The sequence below is a fragment of the Epinephelus moara genome, chromosome 17 (assembly GCF_006386435.1).
Source record: "Epinephelus moara isolate mb chromosome 17, YSFRI_EMoa_1.0, whole genome shotgun sequence".
Classification (NCBI taxonomy): Eukaryota; Metazoa; Chordata; class Actinopteri; order Perciformes; family Serranidae; genus Epinephelus; species Epinephelus moara.
The window spans coordinates 1,527,927-1,549,387 of record NC_065522.1 but is presented as its reverse complement, the minus strand read 5'-3'; the positions used below and the strand labels follow the sequence as shown (position 1 = coordinate 1,549,387).

The 21,461-nt window shown below is 39.5% G+C and overlaps 2 protein-coding genes across 3 annotated transcripts in view; one reads left to right on the top strand and one right to left on the bottom strand.

The window, feature by feature from the left end:
• LOC126404655 (actin filament-associated protein 1-like) overlaps positions 1-21,461 on the top strand; it is a 135,132-nt gene that overhangs the window by 8,246 nt on the left and 105,425 nt on the right. The gene's annotated exons all lie outside the window — the stretch shown is intronic.
• LOC126404041 (E3 SUMO-protein ligase ZBED1-like) lies at positions 2,557-3,402 on the bottom strand. Of its 2 annotated transcripts, none has more exons than XM_050067004.1 (2): positions 3,304-3,402; positions 2,557-3,163 (listed from the first exon to the last, which is right to left on the bottom strand). In XM_050067004.1, exons 1-2 carry the CDS (start codon positions 3,361-3,363, stop codon positions 2,792-2,794), a joined length of 432 nt encoding a protein of 143 aa, XP_049922961.1. In that variant the 5' UTR covers positions 3,364-3,402; the 3' UTR covers positions 2,557-2,791. The 2 variants fall into 2 exon arrangements, with proteins under 2 accessions (XP_049922961.1, XP_049922962.1); XM_050067005.1 differs by having other exon boundaries at positions 2,557-3,160; positions 3,304-3,387.

The following is a 21,461-nucleotide window of genomic DNA, read 5'->3' as shown; positions in this document are numbered from 1 at the left end:
GCCGAGCCAGCCGAACACAGGTATGTGATGTGTCAGAGGAGAAACGAGCCTTTCACATTTCTCTCTTTCTGGCAGTAACGGCACACAAACCTCACCGCACTTTAGGGACTGTTCATTACTTATGAAGGGACTGTTCTTTACTTGTCAGGGGAGGAGGGTGGCTGGTTGATTTTTATTTTATTTAGGCCTATTTATTTTATTTTGATCCCCCCAATGTTAATCACTTATTGACGCTGTTTTTGAAGTATGCATAAGTCAATAAGTAATTTATTCCATTAAAATATCATTGATGTATTATAGAAAAGTGATTTATCTTTTCATAAATGACAAAAGGCACATCTGCCTCATTTTCGCTGTGGTATCGTGATACTACTCAGAACCATGGTATTTTCATTGGTATCGCACTGTGGGTCCCAATTTTGGTACCGTGACAACACTAATCTGGAGGGGATTCATCTGCAAAAACTAATGAAAAACTAAACAATGATATTTGGTATTTGGTACTCGGTATTCAGCCAAGCGTTTAATAATATTCGGCTTCGTCCACAAATTTTCATTTCGGTGCATCCCTAATTGAAAGTGAAATTCTTTTCCATTCTTGCTTGATATATTACTTCAGTTGCTCAACATTCAGGGGTCTCCGTTGTTGTATTTTGCACTTCATGATGTGCCACAAATGTTCAAAGGGAGACAGGTCTGGACTGCAGGCAGGTCAGTCTAGTGCCTGCTCTCTTACTATGAAGCCACGCTGTTGGGATACGTGAAAAATGTGTCTCATTGTCTCGCTGGAATAAGCAGGGGCGTCTCTGAAAAAGCAGTCATCACGAAGACATGACGTCCATGATGGACTGGTCAGACCACAGCGCACTTTTCCACTTTGTGTCAGTCAATATCAGATGAGCTTGGGCTCAGGGAAGTCAGTGGTGTTTATGGATGTTGTTGATATATGGCTGTCACATTGCCTGGTAGAGTCTTAACTTGCATTTGTAGATGCAGCAATGAACTGTGTTTACTGACAATGGTTTTCCGAAGTGTTCTTGAGTCCATATTAATATCATGTTAATATCTAATGTTAGTTTCAGCCTTAGCCCTTACATGCAGAAATTTAACTAGATTCTCTGAATCTTTTGATGATTTCATTGATTGTAGATGGTGAAATCCATAAATTTCTTGCAATTGTGTGTTGAGAGAGGTTGTTCTCAATAATAACAAAAATCTGAAAATACACATATTGCATCTAGACAGCATGGAGATGTTTGTAATTTGTTTGTAACAATGATTGATTTGCTCCATAAGTGAAAAACTGATGTTTAAAATCGCCATTTTTACATTGACTCCAATTGTTTACATTAGAGCAAAATTCAAAATGCTGTCAAAAATTCAGTTTTTGAGATAAAATTCTGAAATTTGCCATACATCATCTACCATGACTCTAGAATTTTGTCATTTTTTTCATGAACATTGAAGATTTATTTAGCAAGAATTTGCATGTTTACAGTACCGTTTACAGTCAAACATTTTGATGGCACTGTAGGCTGAATTTTTGATAAATCAAAAATCTGAGAAACGTAGTTTTTGTAGGACAGTCTGAAGATGCTCTGTAGCAAGTTTGGTGTCAATTGAGCAAAAACTGTGGGAGGAGATAGGTTTAAGAAGCTTTACAGTTTTTGAAAAAAACAGAGTGATGAACTTCATAATTTTTAATAGGTTTAAATGTACAAAAGTTTCTTCAGTATTGGGGCTACAGTTGGATGAAAGTTGTGAAGTTGTAGCACGTATGGTTGATTTGTTATCAATTTTCCAAGTTTTGAACTTTAGACGCTTGCTGTAGCGCCACCATCAGGATTATTGGCTTGAGTTTACAGCTGAGGATATCTGGCATGAGACTGGACCTTTGTGCAAAGTTTGGTGAGTTTTCACCCATGGGAAGTATGATTTCCTCGGAAGAAGAAAGAAGAAGAATACCTAGGATTACAATAGTGTCCTGGCAGCTTAGCTGCCCAGACCTTAATTAGAAACCTTACCGTTTTAAACAACCTTCGTTGTTCGACTAGATTACTGAGTTTATAAGGTGCACTTGACTGCACCATGGTCAGCGTCCAATGCTTTGCCATCCAAATCAATGTAGATTTCAGAGTTTACAAGGTGTACCTGAATTCACCATGAAGTCCCTGTCACTTTGTAAATGTGAAACTCGTCTCTGACACAGAGCAACGCAACCACAGATGAAGTGCTGTAGAAACTCTCGACATACCTTTTATATTATGTGACTATTTTGGTGCAGACATTTACCTGCCAGTGTAGCAGATAGCCTTTTGAGATCTATTCGCCAAATAGAAAATCTACCCGAATTTGGCGCTTGGTGGGTGTTGATTTCGGACACTAGTCACTAGGGTTGGGCATCGTTTGGATTTTAACGATTCCGATTCCGATTCCGATTCTCAATTTCGATTCCTGTTCTAAACGATTCTCGATTCCAATTCTTTGAGGTGCAGGTCAACAGGACACAAATTTTTCACAAGAGAATTTTTTCATTTGAAAAAGCCTTTACACAGGCCATTTTTATTTATTCACATTGCCAGTTGACTTGATACAGTTTAATTTGGTTGCTGTACTGTAACTAGGGTATTCAGTTACAAGGGAGGGTCCCTAACTGTAACTGTAAAACTGAAACTTGCTGAAATAACACTACAAGTTGGCAGCAGTCTAAAAAACAAAGAGCTGCAGCCCAGGTGGATGTATATGAAACAAAATAAAACAAACTCAAACCCTGGAGCAGTCATGTGACAAATCAAAAACAATTCTTGTTGAGGAAGATTATCATGTCTGCCTTCTCAGGCAGTAAGCGTGACCTTTCCGCACAGATTGTGTTTCCTGCAGTAGAGAACACGCGTTCACTAGGCGTTGAGGAGGCCTGGACACATAAATATGAGAAGGCCAGACATGACAGTAAAGGATAAGTTTGTTTCTGGGTCCAGAACCAGGCAGCAGGGTCAGACGATGTGATGGTTGGTGGTGTTTCCCGGTACATCTGGATCTCCTTTTCAGCACGCCCTTCCATGGACATCATCAACCTCTCCTGTGAGGTCCTCTTCATGGCATCCTCCTCAGCAAAAAGCTCCTCCAGTGGAGACTTTTTGGATTGTTTGGAAGGAGGAGGCTGCTAAACAAACACAGAACAGTTATCAGTAAAAAAAAACATATTAAAAACATATTTCATGACTGAGAAGAACATACCAAATATAATTTCAGTAATCTACTTAGAGAAGAACATACCAAATATAATTTCAGTAATCTACTTACATTCTCCTCTTCCTCCTCACTCTCAGTCTCCACACCTTCCTGGTTTCCCTCGCCCTGCATCACACCAACCTCTTCTGCATGGTCATGACTGGACTGCTGCTGACTACAGAGAACATAATATGAAGAGGGACTGGTAGATATAGAAAGATGGATAGAATATAAGAATAAAATTAAACAGCAGTGAACTGCCTTAGCCACCAGTACAGAGAGTTGTCACAGTCTATAATAGAATATATGCTAATAAAGGCATGCACTTAAGTGATTAACAGTAGAGTTGTTGTAGTAAGGTGATTAAAAAAGTATAAACAGTACAGTGTTAATGATTACTGTGTGGATGATGTAAAATGCAAATTAAATATAAAATGTTAAGGACTGAGGGAGACAGTATATATATTTGTGTATGAATGACATTTCACCTGCTCAGTTTGCCAGCAACTTCCCCTTGATCCGTTCCCAGACTGCAGTGTTGTTGTCCACCTTATTCTTGAAGCGGATCTAAGGCAGTGGCTTCTTCCAAGAAGAACCTGATGTCCTCATTCTTAAAAACAATAAAAACAAAAATACTGTTGCATCAAGCCACAGGAACAGAAGTATTTAATGCATTTTTAATCTTCATTCATTTGATAGCCTCAGTCATTACCTTGTACCGGGTAGACAGGTTTCCCCAGACCCTTTTCTTCAAGTCGGCTACAAATGCTGTGTCTCCATTTACAGCAGCGAAGTGTTTCTCAAGCTTTTGGATGATCGGCAGGATCTGTCCAGCTGTTGGGCTTTTTTCGGTGGAAACACAGAGTGTGCAGGTGTAAAGAACTCGCATCAGCCTGATGAAGTCTTCTGCCTTGGTGAAATCACCATCTGTCAGCCAATCAAGCCTGTGTGCAAAAGAATACATTTTCTAAGTTCAAAATATTGATTTTTTTGGTCTCTTTAAACAAAAGCAGTGCTATTTGACAAGTGAGTTTAAATTAATTTCACTACATAATACAGCAAACCAGTGTGCTAACTTCTTTCTTAGTACCTTATGCACATTCTTAACTTGTTTATATATTTATATTCAATTTGCATTTTACATCATCCACACAATAATCATTATTACTTTGTTTATACTATGTGTAAGAGGTGCATGCCTCCATTAGTAGCATACTCTATTATAGACTGACCGGTCTCTGTACTGGTGGCTAAGACTATCACTTCAGTTCACTGCTGTCTAATTTTATTCTTATATCCTATCCATCTTTCTATCTCTACCTGTTCCTCTCCATATTCTTTCTCAGGCGTTGATCCAAGCTGGCTGCTTGTATTGCAGGGTATTGTTCAAGGAATCTCTCCAGCATTAGGGAGAGAGAATTCCACCTTGTTCTCACATCGAGAATTAGTGAATGTTTAGGAAGCTCTGACACGAACAAGAAAATCACAAATACATAGAGAATTGACATTAATATGACATGCAACTTTTATATTGTGTAATTAGACAGATTTATGTAATGTTGCATTGTTTTACCAATGTTAATACCTGCAAAATGTACAATGTGTGCAGTGCACTACTAAAAGAGAGGAATTGCTTTAATTTGATCCTTGCGGTGTTCAATTAAACTCAGACATTGATTCTTACTTAGGACATCCTGCTTCTCCCGTAGAACCACCTTTGCCATCGACGACCTTTTCAACCAGACGATGATGGCCCGAATCTTTGCAGTCCACTGAGCCACTAAGCTGCTGGAGTACAGACTTTGTGCTGCTAGGTTCAGTGAATGAGCGAAGCAGCCGAGCTTCACGAACTGCAGCCGTTTGATAGCTACGTCCATATTGGCCGCATTATCCACAGTAACGGCTACTACTTTATCAAACACGCCAAATTCTTTCAGGATGTCGCCGATTTCCTCTGCCACGACAATTCCTGTCTGGGCTGTGTACACAGCTTTTGTTGCGAGAACTTTCTGCCTCATGCTGCCTTCCACTAAATAGTGCACTGTGACAGTTAGGTAGTGGTCTTGCGTAAGGCTAGTCCAGCCGTCACAAGTAAGAGCGATGTGGTTGACCTCACTAAGATCTGAGATTATATTTGATTTTTCAACCTGGTACCAAGATGGGATCAGTGTATTAGTTAAATAGTCCCTTGTAGGGGGGTTGTACTTTGGGTTTATTGAATGGATCATATCCCTGCAAACACAAAAACAAACAAGATATCTTTAGTAAATTTAACTTAGCATTTAACTTTTAAACAGAGCATAAGAGCAATGTGCAATAAATACACACAAACACTTTAGCACATGTCCATATGTTATGATGTTTTTAAATGAAACAAGCACTGTGCCAAAGACAAATCTGTCAATAAAGTTAAACCTGAACTGTTACTGTAACGTTAGGTCAGGGGTAGATAACAAGTAGCTACCAGCTAAGTTAGTTAGCTTAACGTTATTCTTATTTGCTTACCTAAATGTGGGCGATTCGACATCTGAAAGGGGGTGCAGCCTTTTCACCACATAGGCTGTTACTTTTCTGTGGCACTCTGCTATTTGCTCCGCTGACAGCTTCCCCCTTGCTGCCACAGTGAATGGGGTGTCACGTTGTTTCTTTGCTGGTTGAAGAAACGACTCTGCTGGCTGGGGTCGCTGGCTGGTTAACGTAGCAACAGCAGCAGGCTCAGACTGGCTAACGTTAGCGTCACTCTGTGAGCGTTCAACAACTATGAACAGATTTGACACAGTTTTAGCAATTGGTGGTCTATAACTTTAGCTAGTCTGTTAACCTAAGAATAAGACAAACATAATTTTCATGTACCTGATTCCGTTTGCAACGAGGAGTTGCTGGCTGATGGTTGACTGTCCGAAGAAGTGGAGGAAGCGACGGGAGCAGGAGAGCGACGCAACGAGTTAAACACAGTACACTCATTAATTATTATACCATGCATGCGAAGGTGTTTAGTCATGTTTGTTGTGCATCCTCCTTTGGCAGTAATAGCTTTTTCACAGGTGTTGCACTGTGCCAATCCGTCCTTTTTCAAATTAAAATGAAGCCAGACTTTTGAGCGGCGTTTTTTGCGGTCCATGTTCCGACGAGTGGTGTTCTTCTTACTAGCAGAGCACGCCGGGTGGAGTAATACAAAACAAACGGAGCGCGGCGGGCGGAGTAATACAAACCCCGGAAACAAACGGAGTGCGGCGGGCGGAGTAATACAAACCCCAGAAACAAACTAGTGTGGGCATTTGGGAACCAAAAAAAAGAATCGAAATTCAAACATCTTCTTAACGGTTCCGGAACCGGACGTTAGGAACCGGTTCCTATTTATTAGTCACCCAGTCCCGTCCTGCCAGTTGTCCCTTCTAGATACCTATGTCCCCCCATTCTGCGATCATACCTGTTATAAAGAATAGCAAGGTGGAATAATTGCATGACGCTGTGACTTGAACGGACAGGACAGAGGGAGAGAGAGAGAGAGAGAGAGAGAGAGAGAGAGAGAGAGAGAGAGAGAGAGAGAGAGAGATGCTGTACCTTGTCTGTCTTACAGTATGTGATGAGACATGCAGTCATATCAGGAAGTGGCACAGGAAATTTCAGGAGCACAACATTGCAACATGCTGGGTACTTGGTGATGGAGTGACCACTTGTGGGTCTCACACCACCAACATGGTTTGCAGTCGGGAAGATCTCAGTGATTTCTCAGTGAAATGAACTAGATGCGGTCGGAATTTTGCTGATATAAAAGCTGGTGGGTTTGAGCCTGAAGATGGCCAGAGGGTCTATTGGACCCTGACTTGCCTCTCTCTCCCTGTTGACTCGAGCTGGTGGTGGAAACACAGCAAGCTACTTTGACAAGTCAAGAATCCCTGTCAGCAAGTCCTTGCTCAAGATCTCTCCCACTTCCAGGGTGCCATGTTTTGGGGGCGAAAATGCACAGGAGTGTAAGTGTTTATTGCCATTTATTATTGCTGCTTTCCACACGGAAACCCTGAGTTGAAGAGCAATTAATTAAAGTGTGTATAATAAGGGCAGAATGGGTACATAGTGTCACCATTCTGGCCCATTTGGTTCTGCTTAAGAATTAGGGGTTGCATTGCCTCTCTGCCTTGTTCTGAAAGACCGTTTGCCCCAATGATGATTGAAGTTTAAAAGCCTTCACATGCTAGCCCCCCTCCTTTTTGGAGTGGGGGGGAAAGGATCCCAGAAGTGAAGTGGAGAGATGAGGAAAAATGAGTTTGTAATCCCTCCCCCCATCCCTCCAAAGCCGGCCTGTCAGTAAACTGGCATGCGGGAACAGACACTTAAATTTTGGGCCGACTAATCATAGCCCTGCCGGCCTTCGCTGTGTCAATATCCATTTGGAAAAACACAGGGAGAGGGAGGGTGATGTCGGGCTATGGCTTAAATGCAACTGGCAACTAGCCTGCTGATTTAACATCATCAACCAAACATTTGATTTTGGACTTCTGCCCCAAAATGTAAAAGTAACAGTTAAAATAGTTCTATCAGGTCTTGATAGTTATCTTGGTAATATGGGTCCATTAAGGGAGGATAATTTCTGATGAGCCTCACCAGGCGTCTTTAATAGGCTTATTGTTGCAATGGGATGAGCCTGTTAGCTTGTTAGGCAGTCTGTCGTGGACAAATCTTTTAGGATTACATGAGCAAAGTTGCATTGGTGGCGTGCCATGATGGGGTGTGGTGTAGCTAATGAAGTGGGGGAGTGGAGTATGTGAGGGGTTAAAACAGCAAGAGGTCTGCCAGATAAATAGAGGTCCTCATACAACAAAGGAAGGGCTAGGGTTTGGACAAATGGACACACGTAATATATTTGCATGTGTAAATGCCATGTGTTTATTTGACTTTGTTATGTGGTAGTCTGACGTGTGTTTGTTTAAGGAATGTAAATGACATAAATTAAACAGAGATAAAATAAATATGTGTAACCCTTTCACAGTTGGCTCGTACTGCGTAAATTATCACCAGAGCAATGAAGCAGAAAAGATAACTTTGGCTTGCTTGTAAATGACGATGAAAGGACCTATGATGTGGTTACTAATTTTCTGGTGCAAAAGAACTTACAATATGGTATGGAATGCTGATACCCCTGTGTGATATTATTCACAATCACCATAAAGTAACCAGATGTAGTGCTGGGCGATATAGACAAAAATTCATATCTCAGTTATAGGCTGACATACTGTATATATCGGTATTTTCTACGAAATGGGCTACATCTTTTCAGTTCGAAGTCAAAGCCACATTTGAGATGTCAAGCAGACTGTGATCAAAATAAAATGCAAAGGGATTTTTTCCCCCGTTTTAAAATTTACAGTTGCACAACATGTAAATGAAAAATGATATAAAATGAATTGCAGGGCTGTATGTTAATTTTTTGCAAATAGCACTAGAGCCACAGTGGTTTAAAGGTTTGCATCACAGGACACAAAACTATAACATGAAATCTTTGTGGAGGGAGTTAAAAATTACGACGGAGTATTAGGAGATTTCGAGAATAAAGTCGTAATATTACGAGAAAAAACTTGTAATATTACGAGAATAAAGTCGTAACTGAGAAAAAGTCATAATATTACGAGATAAAGTCGTAATTTAATGAGAAAAAAGTCATAATATTACGAGATAAAGTCGTAATTTAATGAGAAAAAAGTCATAATATTATGAGAATAAAGTCGTAATATTATGAGAATAAAGTTGTAATTTAATGAGAAAAAAAATCATGATATTACGAACAACAAACAGAATGGGTTGGAGGCAGGGCCGGAGTGGGACTCATTTTCAGCCCTGGAGTTTCATGCCTCAGACCTGCCCACTTTAGATCACGACCTATTATAACCTTACATGTTAAGTCTACAATAGCGCACTGTTCTCTAAAACCTTGTAATTCAGTGTGTTTTTCTAAAATATTTCCAATTCAGTGCAAGTAAGGGTTGCTTCACAATGCAGAATTATTTCAACATGAGTGCACATCTCCAACATTATTCTTAACAACACAACGTCCTTTTCAGCAATATCAGAATCTATATTCTGTTCAAATAAGTAGTGCCCACTCTGGACTTGTGGGCTCATGGCTGGTGCTTGGTGCTGGATCTTGCTTCTGAGGGGCTACAAGACAAAGTTTCCCAGTTATGTGGCGTCGCATCATACTATTATTTAAATTATATAATGTTATGCTATATGTTACAATGCCACACAATTCATTGACTTGATAATTAATTAACTTGAACGGTGGTGGTTGGAGATATATGCATAGTCAGACGCAGCTGCTGAGCTCCATGTAGCCGTTGTCTCGACCTCAGGTGCCGCAGGGACTTCGCCGTTCTCCGTCCAATCTTCTGATGAGGAGGCGTGTCGGTGGTCAATTCCACAAATCGTTGGAGATGTGCGCGTAATCAGACCACCCCTGCAGAGCACCGTGGAGCTGGTGTCTCCACCTCACCAATTCAGCTGCTGCAGAGACTTCACCTTCATCCGTGCGCTTTATTAATCAAGACGCGTGTCGGTAAACGACTCCAAAATTCATCGCTGGAGATGCGCGCATAATCGGAGCGCAGCTCGCACAACCTCGCGGAGCCGGTGTCTCCACCTCAGAGGGCGCCAGTGAAGGCGGCCCAGGGATAGCGGTAGCAGCATACGTGATACCCAGTGCCATGACTGAACACCGGCCCAATAAAAACACTGGCCCTCGCGGCCCAAACGTCAGACCGGCCCGGGAATTGTCCCGGTCCTCCCAATTAGCCACTCCGGGCCTGCGTAATATAACGAGTTTTTTCTCGTAATATTACAACTTTAATCTCGAAAAAAAAAATCTTCAATATGGCCCTAATACTCTAAAAAGTCACTTTCCATGGTCTTTCAAATTAATATAGTGCTGGAAAATGTTTTAAATACTTTTTATTTATTCTGCCTATTAATCTTAAATACAAATAGCATCAACAGAGAGGCAGGGAGGGTTGGAGCGAGAGACACTTTGTCCGCATCATTATGTCTGTGTTGTCGCTGCATTTTTTAAACAGATCTGTTGCCAGGCGCTGTCTGCAACTACCAAGAAGAATGGTGATGCGCTATGATCCAACTCACTCACAAACTAGCAGCGCAGCACTGTACTGCACCTGTGCTACTGCAGTCTTTTCATTCATCTCACAGACTTAGATTTAGTGTAGAACTTGCAACATACAGACCATGTTGCACTGTAGACTAATTAACAGACTGATTAGACAGAGAAGCAGCTCTGTGTCTCTCTGAGTGTTGCTAGAGAACTTGTGAGTGAGTGAGCACGGCGGAGCTGTGCGGAAAATGTGAGAGAAGAGAGATGAACACTGGTATGCGTTATGCCATGCAACTTGACCCTATATCGATATTAACAGTAGGGTTGCACGATATATCGTTTGAACATTGCCATCGCGATGTGTGCATGTGTGATAGTCACATCGCAGGACATGCAATGTTTTCTCTTTTTTTAGAATACGTAAAGTTTTGTTTTGCTCGGGAAAAGCAGCTCTGAAGCTCTGTTCCGCTCCGCTCGCCTCTCTCACTGTCTCTCCCTCTCTGACAACAGCAGCCCCTCCCCCTCTCATGCACACGCTGCAGTCACACACTGAAAATGAGTGACATGCAACGGTAAAGGAGGATTTATGCCTGGTACACACTACACAACTTTTCTGCCCGTTCTGAAAGTCACTATGTCACATTACATGATTGTGGAGTCATAAAATCGTGCCGTGACTTGGCCGACAGACCTGACACACTACACAATGGTACCAATTATCCCCGGTCGTCTTTCACGACATGTGCGATGTCATTGGGTTATTCTATTTTTATTACTTTTACTATTATTTGAGTCACTGTGTCTGTTCATGTGCCAGCCGAAATGTTGTTGTAGTCACCTAAAAAGCGCCACCAGATGGCAGGAGCTACATTTGAAGTACAGTAAGCAAACATACAAGTTACTGAATCCTCCACAACCGAGTTCCTACAAATGGCCACATTTCCCAGATCCAGTTAAGAAGATCTTAGCGCTAAGAGCTTCTTAAGAACGCTCTTAAGCCTCCCGTGAAAGAAAAACGCGTTTCCCAGATTCGCACTTAGCTTAAGAAGATCTTTCACTAAGAAGGGGTTGTAAGATTGAGCTGACCCACTCTTAACAGTCTTCTTAGCGACCAAACGCTCACATCCAGCCGCAGCAGGCAAATTAATATTACACTAAGATATTAAAACAGTGCGCACCGTATATATTTTGATCTATTTTATACTTAAGATTTATATTGTTTAGCATTAATTGGTGACAGAAAAGAACGAATGTCATTCTGCAGGGAAACGTGTGTCCTTACTGTGCATATGACAATAAACACTTTGAATCTTGAATGTTTTATGAAGACCCTATGTGTGCTCAAAGTTGTGGCACAAGTTACACACCAAAATCTGGCGGAAGAAAAATAATAAGAAAAATAAGTATGAGGAATAAGAAGTGTGTTCCTGTAGGCTATGTGTCCTTGCACATCAGGTACACAAATAAAATGAATCATCATGACTATCATTTATCATAGTGTGTCTGCACATATCCCACATCTGCATGCACATATGAGATAGTTTACCGCATCCAAAAAATGTGTCAGGGCATAACAGAAACACATCCACCCTCCAAACCTGCGACATTTCACAGATATCAGGCAACTGACAGGTGTTATTGAGCTCAGCTGGAACCTCATCAAGGGACGCTCCACCCGCTACTCTATATAAAGGCGTTGCCACATCACACATGTGTGAGATACCATGCTTTACAGCATATTCTTGCTGCCAACCAACAGCGTCGAAGCCAAATATATGTAAATGCATTTGTGCGTCAGCACTTCAGCCCACTCGACGTGCTGTCAGACTGGGCTGTCCAAATGAAGTACCGGCTGCCCCGTGCTGAGATACAACACCTCATCAACTTAGTGTCTCCACACATCCACACACACATCACATTAACTCCTTTACAACTGTCAGTGTGCTGCCTTTGTGTTTTCATAGTTTATACCTGGCGTTTTGTCCGATTCTCAGTATAGATTGATCCATAAATCTGTCAATTTTGTCCTTCCGTGAACTGGTCACATTAAGATGATCATTAGCAGAGACACAACATTGATGAAAGCAAGTCGGATACAATGTGGTCAGGATACAATGCAGGTCCTGAAGTTCATTTGTCCTTTCGTCCGTCTTTCATATTTTTGTATAAACATAATACATTTCCTCATGATTCTCTTACCAAGATTACTACTTATTTAGTTGTAGTCTTGTTTTCGTCATGAAAATAGGTCATTAACAAATATTTATCATCTTAGTTTTTCATTAGAATTATTAGAACACACATACTAGAGCTGGGCGGTATCCAAATTTGTTACTGTTAAACCTTCCCCACATTTTCCCGGGGTATACGGTATTACCATGACTAATTAAAAATCACTTTGAAGGGCTCAGAGGGAGTCGCCAAAATGTCGGCTTGCACCTATACCGTTCAGAAACAGAATAGCAAACATTACGTAGGCCTAAGAATACTGAAAAAATAACAACAAAACATGTACAACATTGACAACTTTTATTAACAAATACGCAAATATAGCAGTCAACCAAACAGAATGAAATAACAACAAATTGTCTGTGGGCTACAGTCCACTTCCAAAAACGAAACAATAAATCGGCAGTAACGAAAATGTGTGCTATACAGCATATCCTCAGACCGCAATGGGTACTGTCCGATGGTTTATTTTTAGAACCTATCAACATAAATCAAATAAATTACAAGCACAGCTCAACAACATCCAGTACTAGGGCTTATCAAATAAGAAAAACAGAACAATAAATAACAAGGCATAACCGAAAATGGGCATAATAATCCTATCCTGAGAAGCAACGGGAAATACTGTTCGCTGGTTTATCTTTAGAGCCTACCTTTAGTTTGAAAAGTTCATCCTCTCCAAGTCCCAACTGTTTTGTCCGTCAGAACAGGTTACTCCTTATTGAAAATGAAATAAAAACAAAGTATAATAACTATAGCAGCATCATATGCTTCAAAACTATTCAAGGTTTTTTGCCAGAAAAACTAGCATGTTTACTTTTTCCGGCTGGAGCAGGGCACGCAGTGGATTGATAACTTTGGCCGCGGTGCTGAATACCTGCTCTGATGGAGAGCTTGTGGCACAGGTACTTTCGGGAAACCGTTGACATCAGAGGAAATGCCTGGCTCCATCACATTTCCACCAGAGAAGGAAGTCTTTGTCTCCCTGAATAATAGGCTTGCGACAATAGGCAGTTATCTCTGCTCCTGCTCGCTCCTGCATGGTGCCGACCGGACCTGCCACTGCATCAGCTTTTCTTTGAAGGAGACTGCCCGGAGTCATCTGTTTTTGGGTGATTTGGGTTACGCTTCTCCCTCCTCCACTCTGATGGCCACTGGACCTGCTGCTGCTGCTTGCTGAAGCTGTGAAGTTGAGGGGTTTTTTTTTGGAACCAACTCACTTGATGTGTGGCTTCCCATCTTTTCTTCTCTTTCTCACATCTGAGCTGTCATGTGTCGAAAAACTTTATCAAAAGTCATCTCCCGACAACAGTTAAGGGCAGTTATAAGAGAAACATTATAGCCTACTATTAGTTTTAAATTGTAATAGTATTAAATTGAAAACTCACTTACTTCTCCTTCTAAAATGTCTAAATGTTTTTCAACATTTATGAAAGAAAACGGATATGTTGACCCTTGGAGGCTTTCAAACCCAAACTCGAAAGTGTTTTTTTCACAAGTTCATCACACCTTCTCACGGATTGTCTACTTTTGGGTTGACAGAGCTTTTCTATCATCCATTAAATCTGTAGACTATTTAGCCATTGTTATTTCTGACCACGCCCCCTTAAAATTAGATATATCTTTTACCTTAAATCAGAAGGAGCGCCCTCTATGGAGGCTGAATCCCCTGTTACTCTCGGATAAAGATTTCTGCAACAAAATTTCACAATCCATAGATACTTTTATTGAAACTGATTCAGATTCAGATCAGATACAGAAAACTTTATTGTCTGTCGTAACAGAAAATCTTCTTCGATGTGGCTCCACATAGAAAACAAGACAATACACTGATTGGAAACAATCGCACAACATAGATTCTGAGAGCACACACAGTATGTATAGATCTTAAAAACAAGTATAAAAAGTATAAAATTAAAAACTGTAAAAACAGACAAGATAAAAGGTGTGGATATGTCTAAAGTGACATAGTGCATCAGGATTATTTTTGTCCATTGTTCATTGTTTATTTAAGATGTTTATGGCAGTGGGTATGAATGATACATGTAATACTGTCTCCTACTCCCTTCTATGGGAAACTTTAAAAGCATTTTTAAGAGGGGAAATAATTTAATTTATGTCTTACTCAAACAAAATGGAGAAACAGCGACAACAACAGTTAATTGAATCAATTCACAACCTTGATAAACAGTGTGCCTCTAACCCTTCACCAGAACTCTTTAAAAAAAAGGGAGAATTTGCAATTGGAGTAAAATTTATTATCTATCAAAAAAGCCGAACAGCTACTGCTATACTCACGTGGTCAAGTTTATGAATATGGAGACAAGAACAGTAAGCTGCTAGCACATCAATTAAGGTGACAAGCAGTCTCAAGACTGATCCCTGAAATTAAAGATAAACATGGCAACCTGGTAACAGATCCAAGGGGAATTAATAAGGTATTTCAGTCCTATTACTCTAAATTATATACGTCTGAATTTACATCAAATAAAAGGTCAATGACAACTTTTTTAGATAGTCTAAATTTCCCTTGTCTTGAATCACATAAAATCACAGAACTTAATCGGGCTGTAGAATTAGAAGAGATCCAGGCAGCAATTTCATCTATGCAGAGTGGCAAGACTCCAAGCCCTGATGGCTTTACAGCAGAGTTTTTTAAAAAAAATTCAGGAGTAAGCTCTCTCCAGTTCTTTTAAAGATGTTTCGGGAGTCCCAGAGAAAGGGCAGCCTCCCTCCCACTCTTTCAAAAGCAACCATTACACTAATACTTAACCCTGTAAGACCCAGATATAGAAAAAAATGACCTCTCAGATATTGTTTTAGGAGGCCTCTGATGTAGAAATCAAAGAGTTTTCAAATTTTTTACATTTTAGTAAGTTTTTAGGGAAATGTTGTAAATTTGCAACGTTGGGCATAGTTGGGAGCAGAGCTTCTGTGTTTGTACTCACTTTGTCTGAACAGATATACAGAACATTTAAGTATTCATTTGCAGGGTTGATTGCTTACTTAGCCCCATAACAGTATATATCATGAGTAATAATCACACAACAATCATAGTTTTATGAATAAGCATTTATAAATGAAAATATTGGAAAAAAATATATTTACAAAACGTTTTCCTCCGTCACTTTCAATGTGGTTTACTACATTCAAACAATACTGTCTGGCTGGCCTATTATGCTCTCTGTTTATCATACTAAAAGGAACACATGCATCCCCCCAGAGCACTTACAGATTCACATTCAAGACCATTCGCACCTGTCCCTTAACAATGCAACAGGCATTGGATCGTTAAATTCATGGGCTAAAGAGATACTGTTGGCCCACTGATCCCAATTAAGGTGATAAAAACCTTTGGATGATGGCAAATACATTCAGTTTCTTATTTTCATCTTCAAGACCATATCACATTACATACAATAACAGAAGGATGGCACACGGCGTGGCCAAAGTACAACCAATGTTACTCAAACAGAGGAAGAACGTTCTTTAGACAAAACACCCAGTTAACAGATGACTTTAGATGGACGGTTCAAATAATACTTTGGCTAATACTTTTCTCTAGAAGTCATTAAGCTTCATTCTGACATTCAAACTGAATATTAAACTCATGTCCCACACCATCATCATCATCGTCATCACCATCACAGAGGTTACAGATCCTCTGGTTTCTGTCCAGCCCGTCACATCTTCACTGACTTCAGGACTTCTGGTGTTATTTACTCTAAAGTTACAGCCTTTTTTGTTTTCATGCCACAGATCCTTCTCCAGTTTAAACTCTTGTTTAAATATATATTNAGGTTACAGATCCTCTGGTTTCTGTCCAGCCCGTCACATTTTCACTGACTTCAGGACTTCTGGTGTTATTTACTCTGAAGTTACAAAGTTAAACTCTTGTTTAAATATATATTATATACCACATGATGTCACACTGCTGAGCTCACTTTACCATTTTTGTATTAGCCTCTGTTCATCAGTTAGTTTGAACCAGCTGATGTTGTTACATTTTGGTGTAGTGATGGGCAAAGCAGTTCTTTAGATGTTACTGAATCACTAAAGGAACACATGCATCCCCCCTAGAGCACACATTCACATTCAAGACCATTCGCACCCGTCCCTGAACAATGCAACAGGCATCCCCCCAACAAATCCAGAACATTCAGAACCCGTTTTTCTATCTCCTAATGCTACAAACTGCTGCTTGGGCAACACTGAGAAAAATAGCTCAGGATCATTTAGAAGTTAAAAAACAAACAAAAAACTACAAAGATACAGGGAGTTTCAAATACTGCTATAGATGTTGGAGTTTCAAATACCCCATACAATTTATTCATGTGTTTAATTATGGTCTAAGCTAAACTAAGTAAAAATTTAACAGAAAAGCACATTTAGAGCTTCGTTACAATGAATCATCTAATACTTTAAATTTCTACTACTTTTTTTTTCAATTTGTGACCATGTGAGAAGTGCAGTGACCTTATGTAATGTGTAAGGAGCACAGGCTATTTTGACTACCACACTGACCCAACGTTGTAGAATTACAACATAGACATAACAAGCTATAAATCAAATTTGATGAATGTTTTCCAAAATAACTAAATATGTACATGTTCTAGACATTGTAATAAACACAAAAAAAAAATATTTAAGGAATTTTACTTACTTTAATCCTGACAAATCCAGTCATGCAAAAAAAGGAGATGAGCTCAACGGGAAGTTTGCAGGTAGAGTGAGTTCATGGCCAGATGACCAGACCTATAAACACTTCTTCTATCCAATAGCATTGTGAGGACAAACAATAGGACCCATTAACTATGTAAATGTGGTCTTGAGAAAAGAAAACATTTGCAGGCCTTTTTTTAGAATTGTTAAAAGCGATGTTGTAAATTTGCAACAGTGGGTTTTACAGGGCTAAGGAGGGCAAAGATCCTGCCGATTGTGGATCCTACCGGCCAATTTCTCTGCTTAATGTAGATGCAAAAATCATTGCAAAAGTCCTAGTGCGCCGACTCGAGAGTATCATGCCTTTAATTATATCAGAGGACCAGACAGGTTTTATAAAAGAACGTCGTTCATTTTCCAACATTCGCAGGCTCCTTAATATAATTCATACATCACACTCTAAACTGGTCCCTGAGGCAGTTATCTCACTAGATGCTGAGAAGGCCTTCGACCGCTTAGAGTGGGAATACTTATTTGTGGTCCTCCAGAAATTTGGCTTTGGTAATGAATTTTGCTCCTGGATCAAACTCCTTTATACTTCTCCTCAAGCATGCGTTACCACCAACTCACTGCGCTCTCCCTACTTTTTCCTATCAAGAGGTACACGGCAAGGATGCCCAGTGTCACCTTTACTCTTTGCAATAGCAATAGAACCCCTGTCCATTGCACTGAAAACATCTACACTTATGCACGGAATACTACGCATATTGCATATTCCCTTTAACTGCCCACATCCATTTTTACTTTCTGTCACTCTTGTCTGTTGTTTTATTTATTTTAATTATGACTTTAATTGTGTTTTTAATGCTCTGTAAAGTGTCCTTGAGTGTTGAGAAAGGCGCTTTTAAATAAAATGTATTATTATTATTATTATTACTACGGGAGGGTTCAGAGCATCGAGTATCTCTATACGCAGATGATCTTTTATTATATGTAAATAATCCATTGTCATCCCTTCCTGCAATTAAATCAATTCTGGTAGAATTTGGCTCTTTCTCAGGATATAAATTAAATCTTCAAAAGAGTGAACTATACCCAATTAATAATTTGGCCCGCCAAATCCAACAGGTTTCAATACCCTTTTGGATAGCCAGCTCTGGCTTTAAATATCTTGGGGTGAATATAACCCGGAGTCTTGCCTCTCTTCATACAGCTAACCTGACCCCTCTGGTGGAGAATATGAAAAATGACCTCTTAAGATGGAGTAGCCTGCCTCTATCACTGTCAGGCAGGGTACAATCAATAAAAATGAACGTACTCCCTAAATTCCTGTATATGTTCAGGTGTTTACCCATTTTTTTTACCAAAATCTTTTTTTCGCTCCATTGACAAGGCTATCATGAATTTTATATGGGCCAGTAAAGTCCCAAGAATCAGCAAAGATTTTCTTCAGTGCCCGCGAGCTAAGGGCGGGCTGGCCCTTCATAAACTTATTTATTACTATTGGGCAACTACCATTCAAAAAATCTCATTCTGGATCAATGCTCCCGAGACAAACTGGTGTATTTTAGAGGCCCAGTCATGCCACTTATCTTCTCTTTCCGCCTTGGCATACTCATCTCTTCCAATGAGACAATCCTCCTATTCCTCCAACCCAATTGTTCTTGCTACTCTTAGAATTTGGACCCAATTTTGCCTTCACTTTAAATTGATTACAGCCTCATCTCTGGGTCCTATTAGCAACAATCACCTTTTCTTACCTTCTATAATGTACCCAATTTTTTCTCAGTGGAAAAATAAGGGACTGATATCTTTTAGTGACCTATATGATGATGGTGAACATTTCTCCAGTTTTGAAACTTTATGTAAGAAATATGATTTGGCCCATTCAAATTTTTTTTAGGTATTTACAGATCCATCACTTTCAAAAACTATTAGAAACTAATTCAACTCAGAGGGGACTGATTTCTAATATATATGATCAGATTATGAACATCACTGATCATTTTTCTGTAATTAAAACTAAATGGGAAAAAGAATTGGAGATGAATTTAACAGAGGATTGGTGGATAGGTGCACTGAGCAGGGTAAACACCTCTACATCTTGTGCTAAACTGAGTCTAATTCAGTGTAAGATTGTTCATAGGATGCATTTTAGTAAAAGCAAGTTGGCTAAATTATTTACAGATCAGGATTTAAAATGTGACCATTGTGGTTACCCAGAAGCAGACCTGTCACACATGTTCTGGAATTGCCCCCAACTTGAAGATTTCTTTTTTTTTGGGACCAATTTTTTATTTTATTTTATTTTCAGGTGGATTGGCGATAACAGAATGTTGTACAGCATAGTTGCAATATACTCATACAATATATCCATCAAATCCATAAGTAAATCAATAAATCCATCTTTCATAAAGTTTACATAAAGTTTCAACATCCGTTGCCTTTATCTGTTGTTATCCACCTGAGCTTAAACCCTATGATCCAAAACCACATGTCCTAAGGGTAACACAGAATATAGTACAACAACAACAAAAACAAACAAACAAAAAAAATAATCTCCTCCAGAGATATACAATATATACTTATTTTCTTCAAGAAATATTATTATGCATGTCATTCACTAATACAAATATACATCATATTTGGAATGTAGAATGCACAGTATATTATTTCTGTTCCCAATTATACAGGTACTACCATTTGACATATCAGAGTAGAGCTTTAACTTTCTGAGCTGCAGATTTCAGATTTTGTATACTTTCTAATTTTGCCCTTAAAGATTTCTGGTGCTATGTTTTTGAAACGCTAACAAAAGCTTTGGGGATAAAAGTACAATCATGCCCTCTTCTGGCAATCTTTGGAGTGCCAGCCAAATGTACCCTATACCACACTAACAAAAGGGATATCACTGCCTTCACCACTCTATTGGCACGTCGTAGGATACTGCTGGCATGGAAATCCCCTATTTCACCATCGCAGTCTGCCTGGCTAAAGGATGTCATGTTTTTCTTGAGCCTTGAAAAAATTAAATATGCACTCAGGGGATCTAAGGATCTTTTTATCAAGAAATGGCAACCTTTCATTACATACTGTCTGTGATGCCTCCTGAATAAGATTCACCAGCTTGCTGAATGTAATAATTTGTCTACCCCTCTGTCCATCTTTTGGTTGTCTAATTTATATCACATTGTAGTTTATACATGTACATGTATTATAGAACTTTTTTTTTTTTCTTTTTTTCTTTTCCAGTATGTTTGGGTTTGTTTTGTTTTGTTTTTGTTGTGTTTGTTTGCTTTGTTATAATTATATAATTAAAATGGAAGTACTAGGTGTTTAAGATGTGCTTAACTTTTGTATGCCATAATATGTACTTCTTCCAATAAAGCATATTTAAAAAAAAAGAAAAAAAGAAACTGATACGTTGCTATTTTTAGATACCGTGGGATACCTTATTACCATATTGCCCAACCCTAACACATACACACGAGCAGCAGGGAATTAGTGCGTTAGGTAGCAGCGCTGTGTGTGACTTATGTGCAGATTAAGTGGTGGGTGATCGATTTGCCTGACATCGATTGATTTAGTTTCAGCACCGCGGTAGTGGGCAGCTCCTGTTAAGAGCTTCTTAAAGAGTGATCTTAAGAGCGATCCTAAGAAGGGCATTAAGAACTCATCTGGTAAACACTCTTATCTTAGCGAACCTTCTTAGCTAAGACGTTCTTAACTGTGTTCTTAAGTCTTAAGATCGATCTTAACTGGGAAACGCGGCCAATGTTTCACAATAAAAGCAGGGCCGTACGCAGGATTTTTGAAATACCGAGGTCATTTAGTCGTGGTGCACGTGGGGGGGGGGGGGTCAGAAATTTTTGTCAATTATATATCAAAAGGCTTTAATCTGGTGCACTCTGACTACCAAATTAAGAGGCTACATCTATAAAGAACTACACACATCATATTAGATTAATCCCATCTTATCATGTTTCTCTTCCCACTTCATACTATAGCGTAATTGCCTTTCACCAAACTTTGTTTGTGGGTATTTATAATTATGTTTGAACCACTTCTCTTCATCTGTCAGTTGTCAGTTATATTAATTTTTATATCAATGAAAAACCCAAATCTGTGTTACTAAATTCATTCTTACATGTATCTCACCATAGCAAGTTGGAAGTTGACATATTCTGCCATATATGAAGAGGGGAGACCCTCTGGAATCTGGCAATATAAGAACCATGAT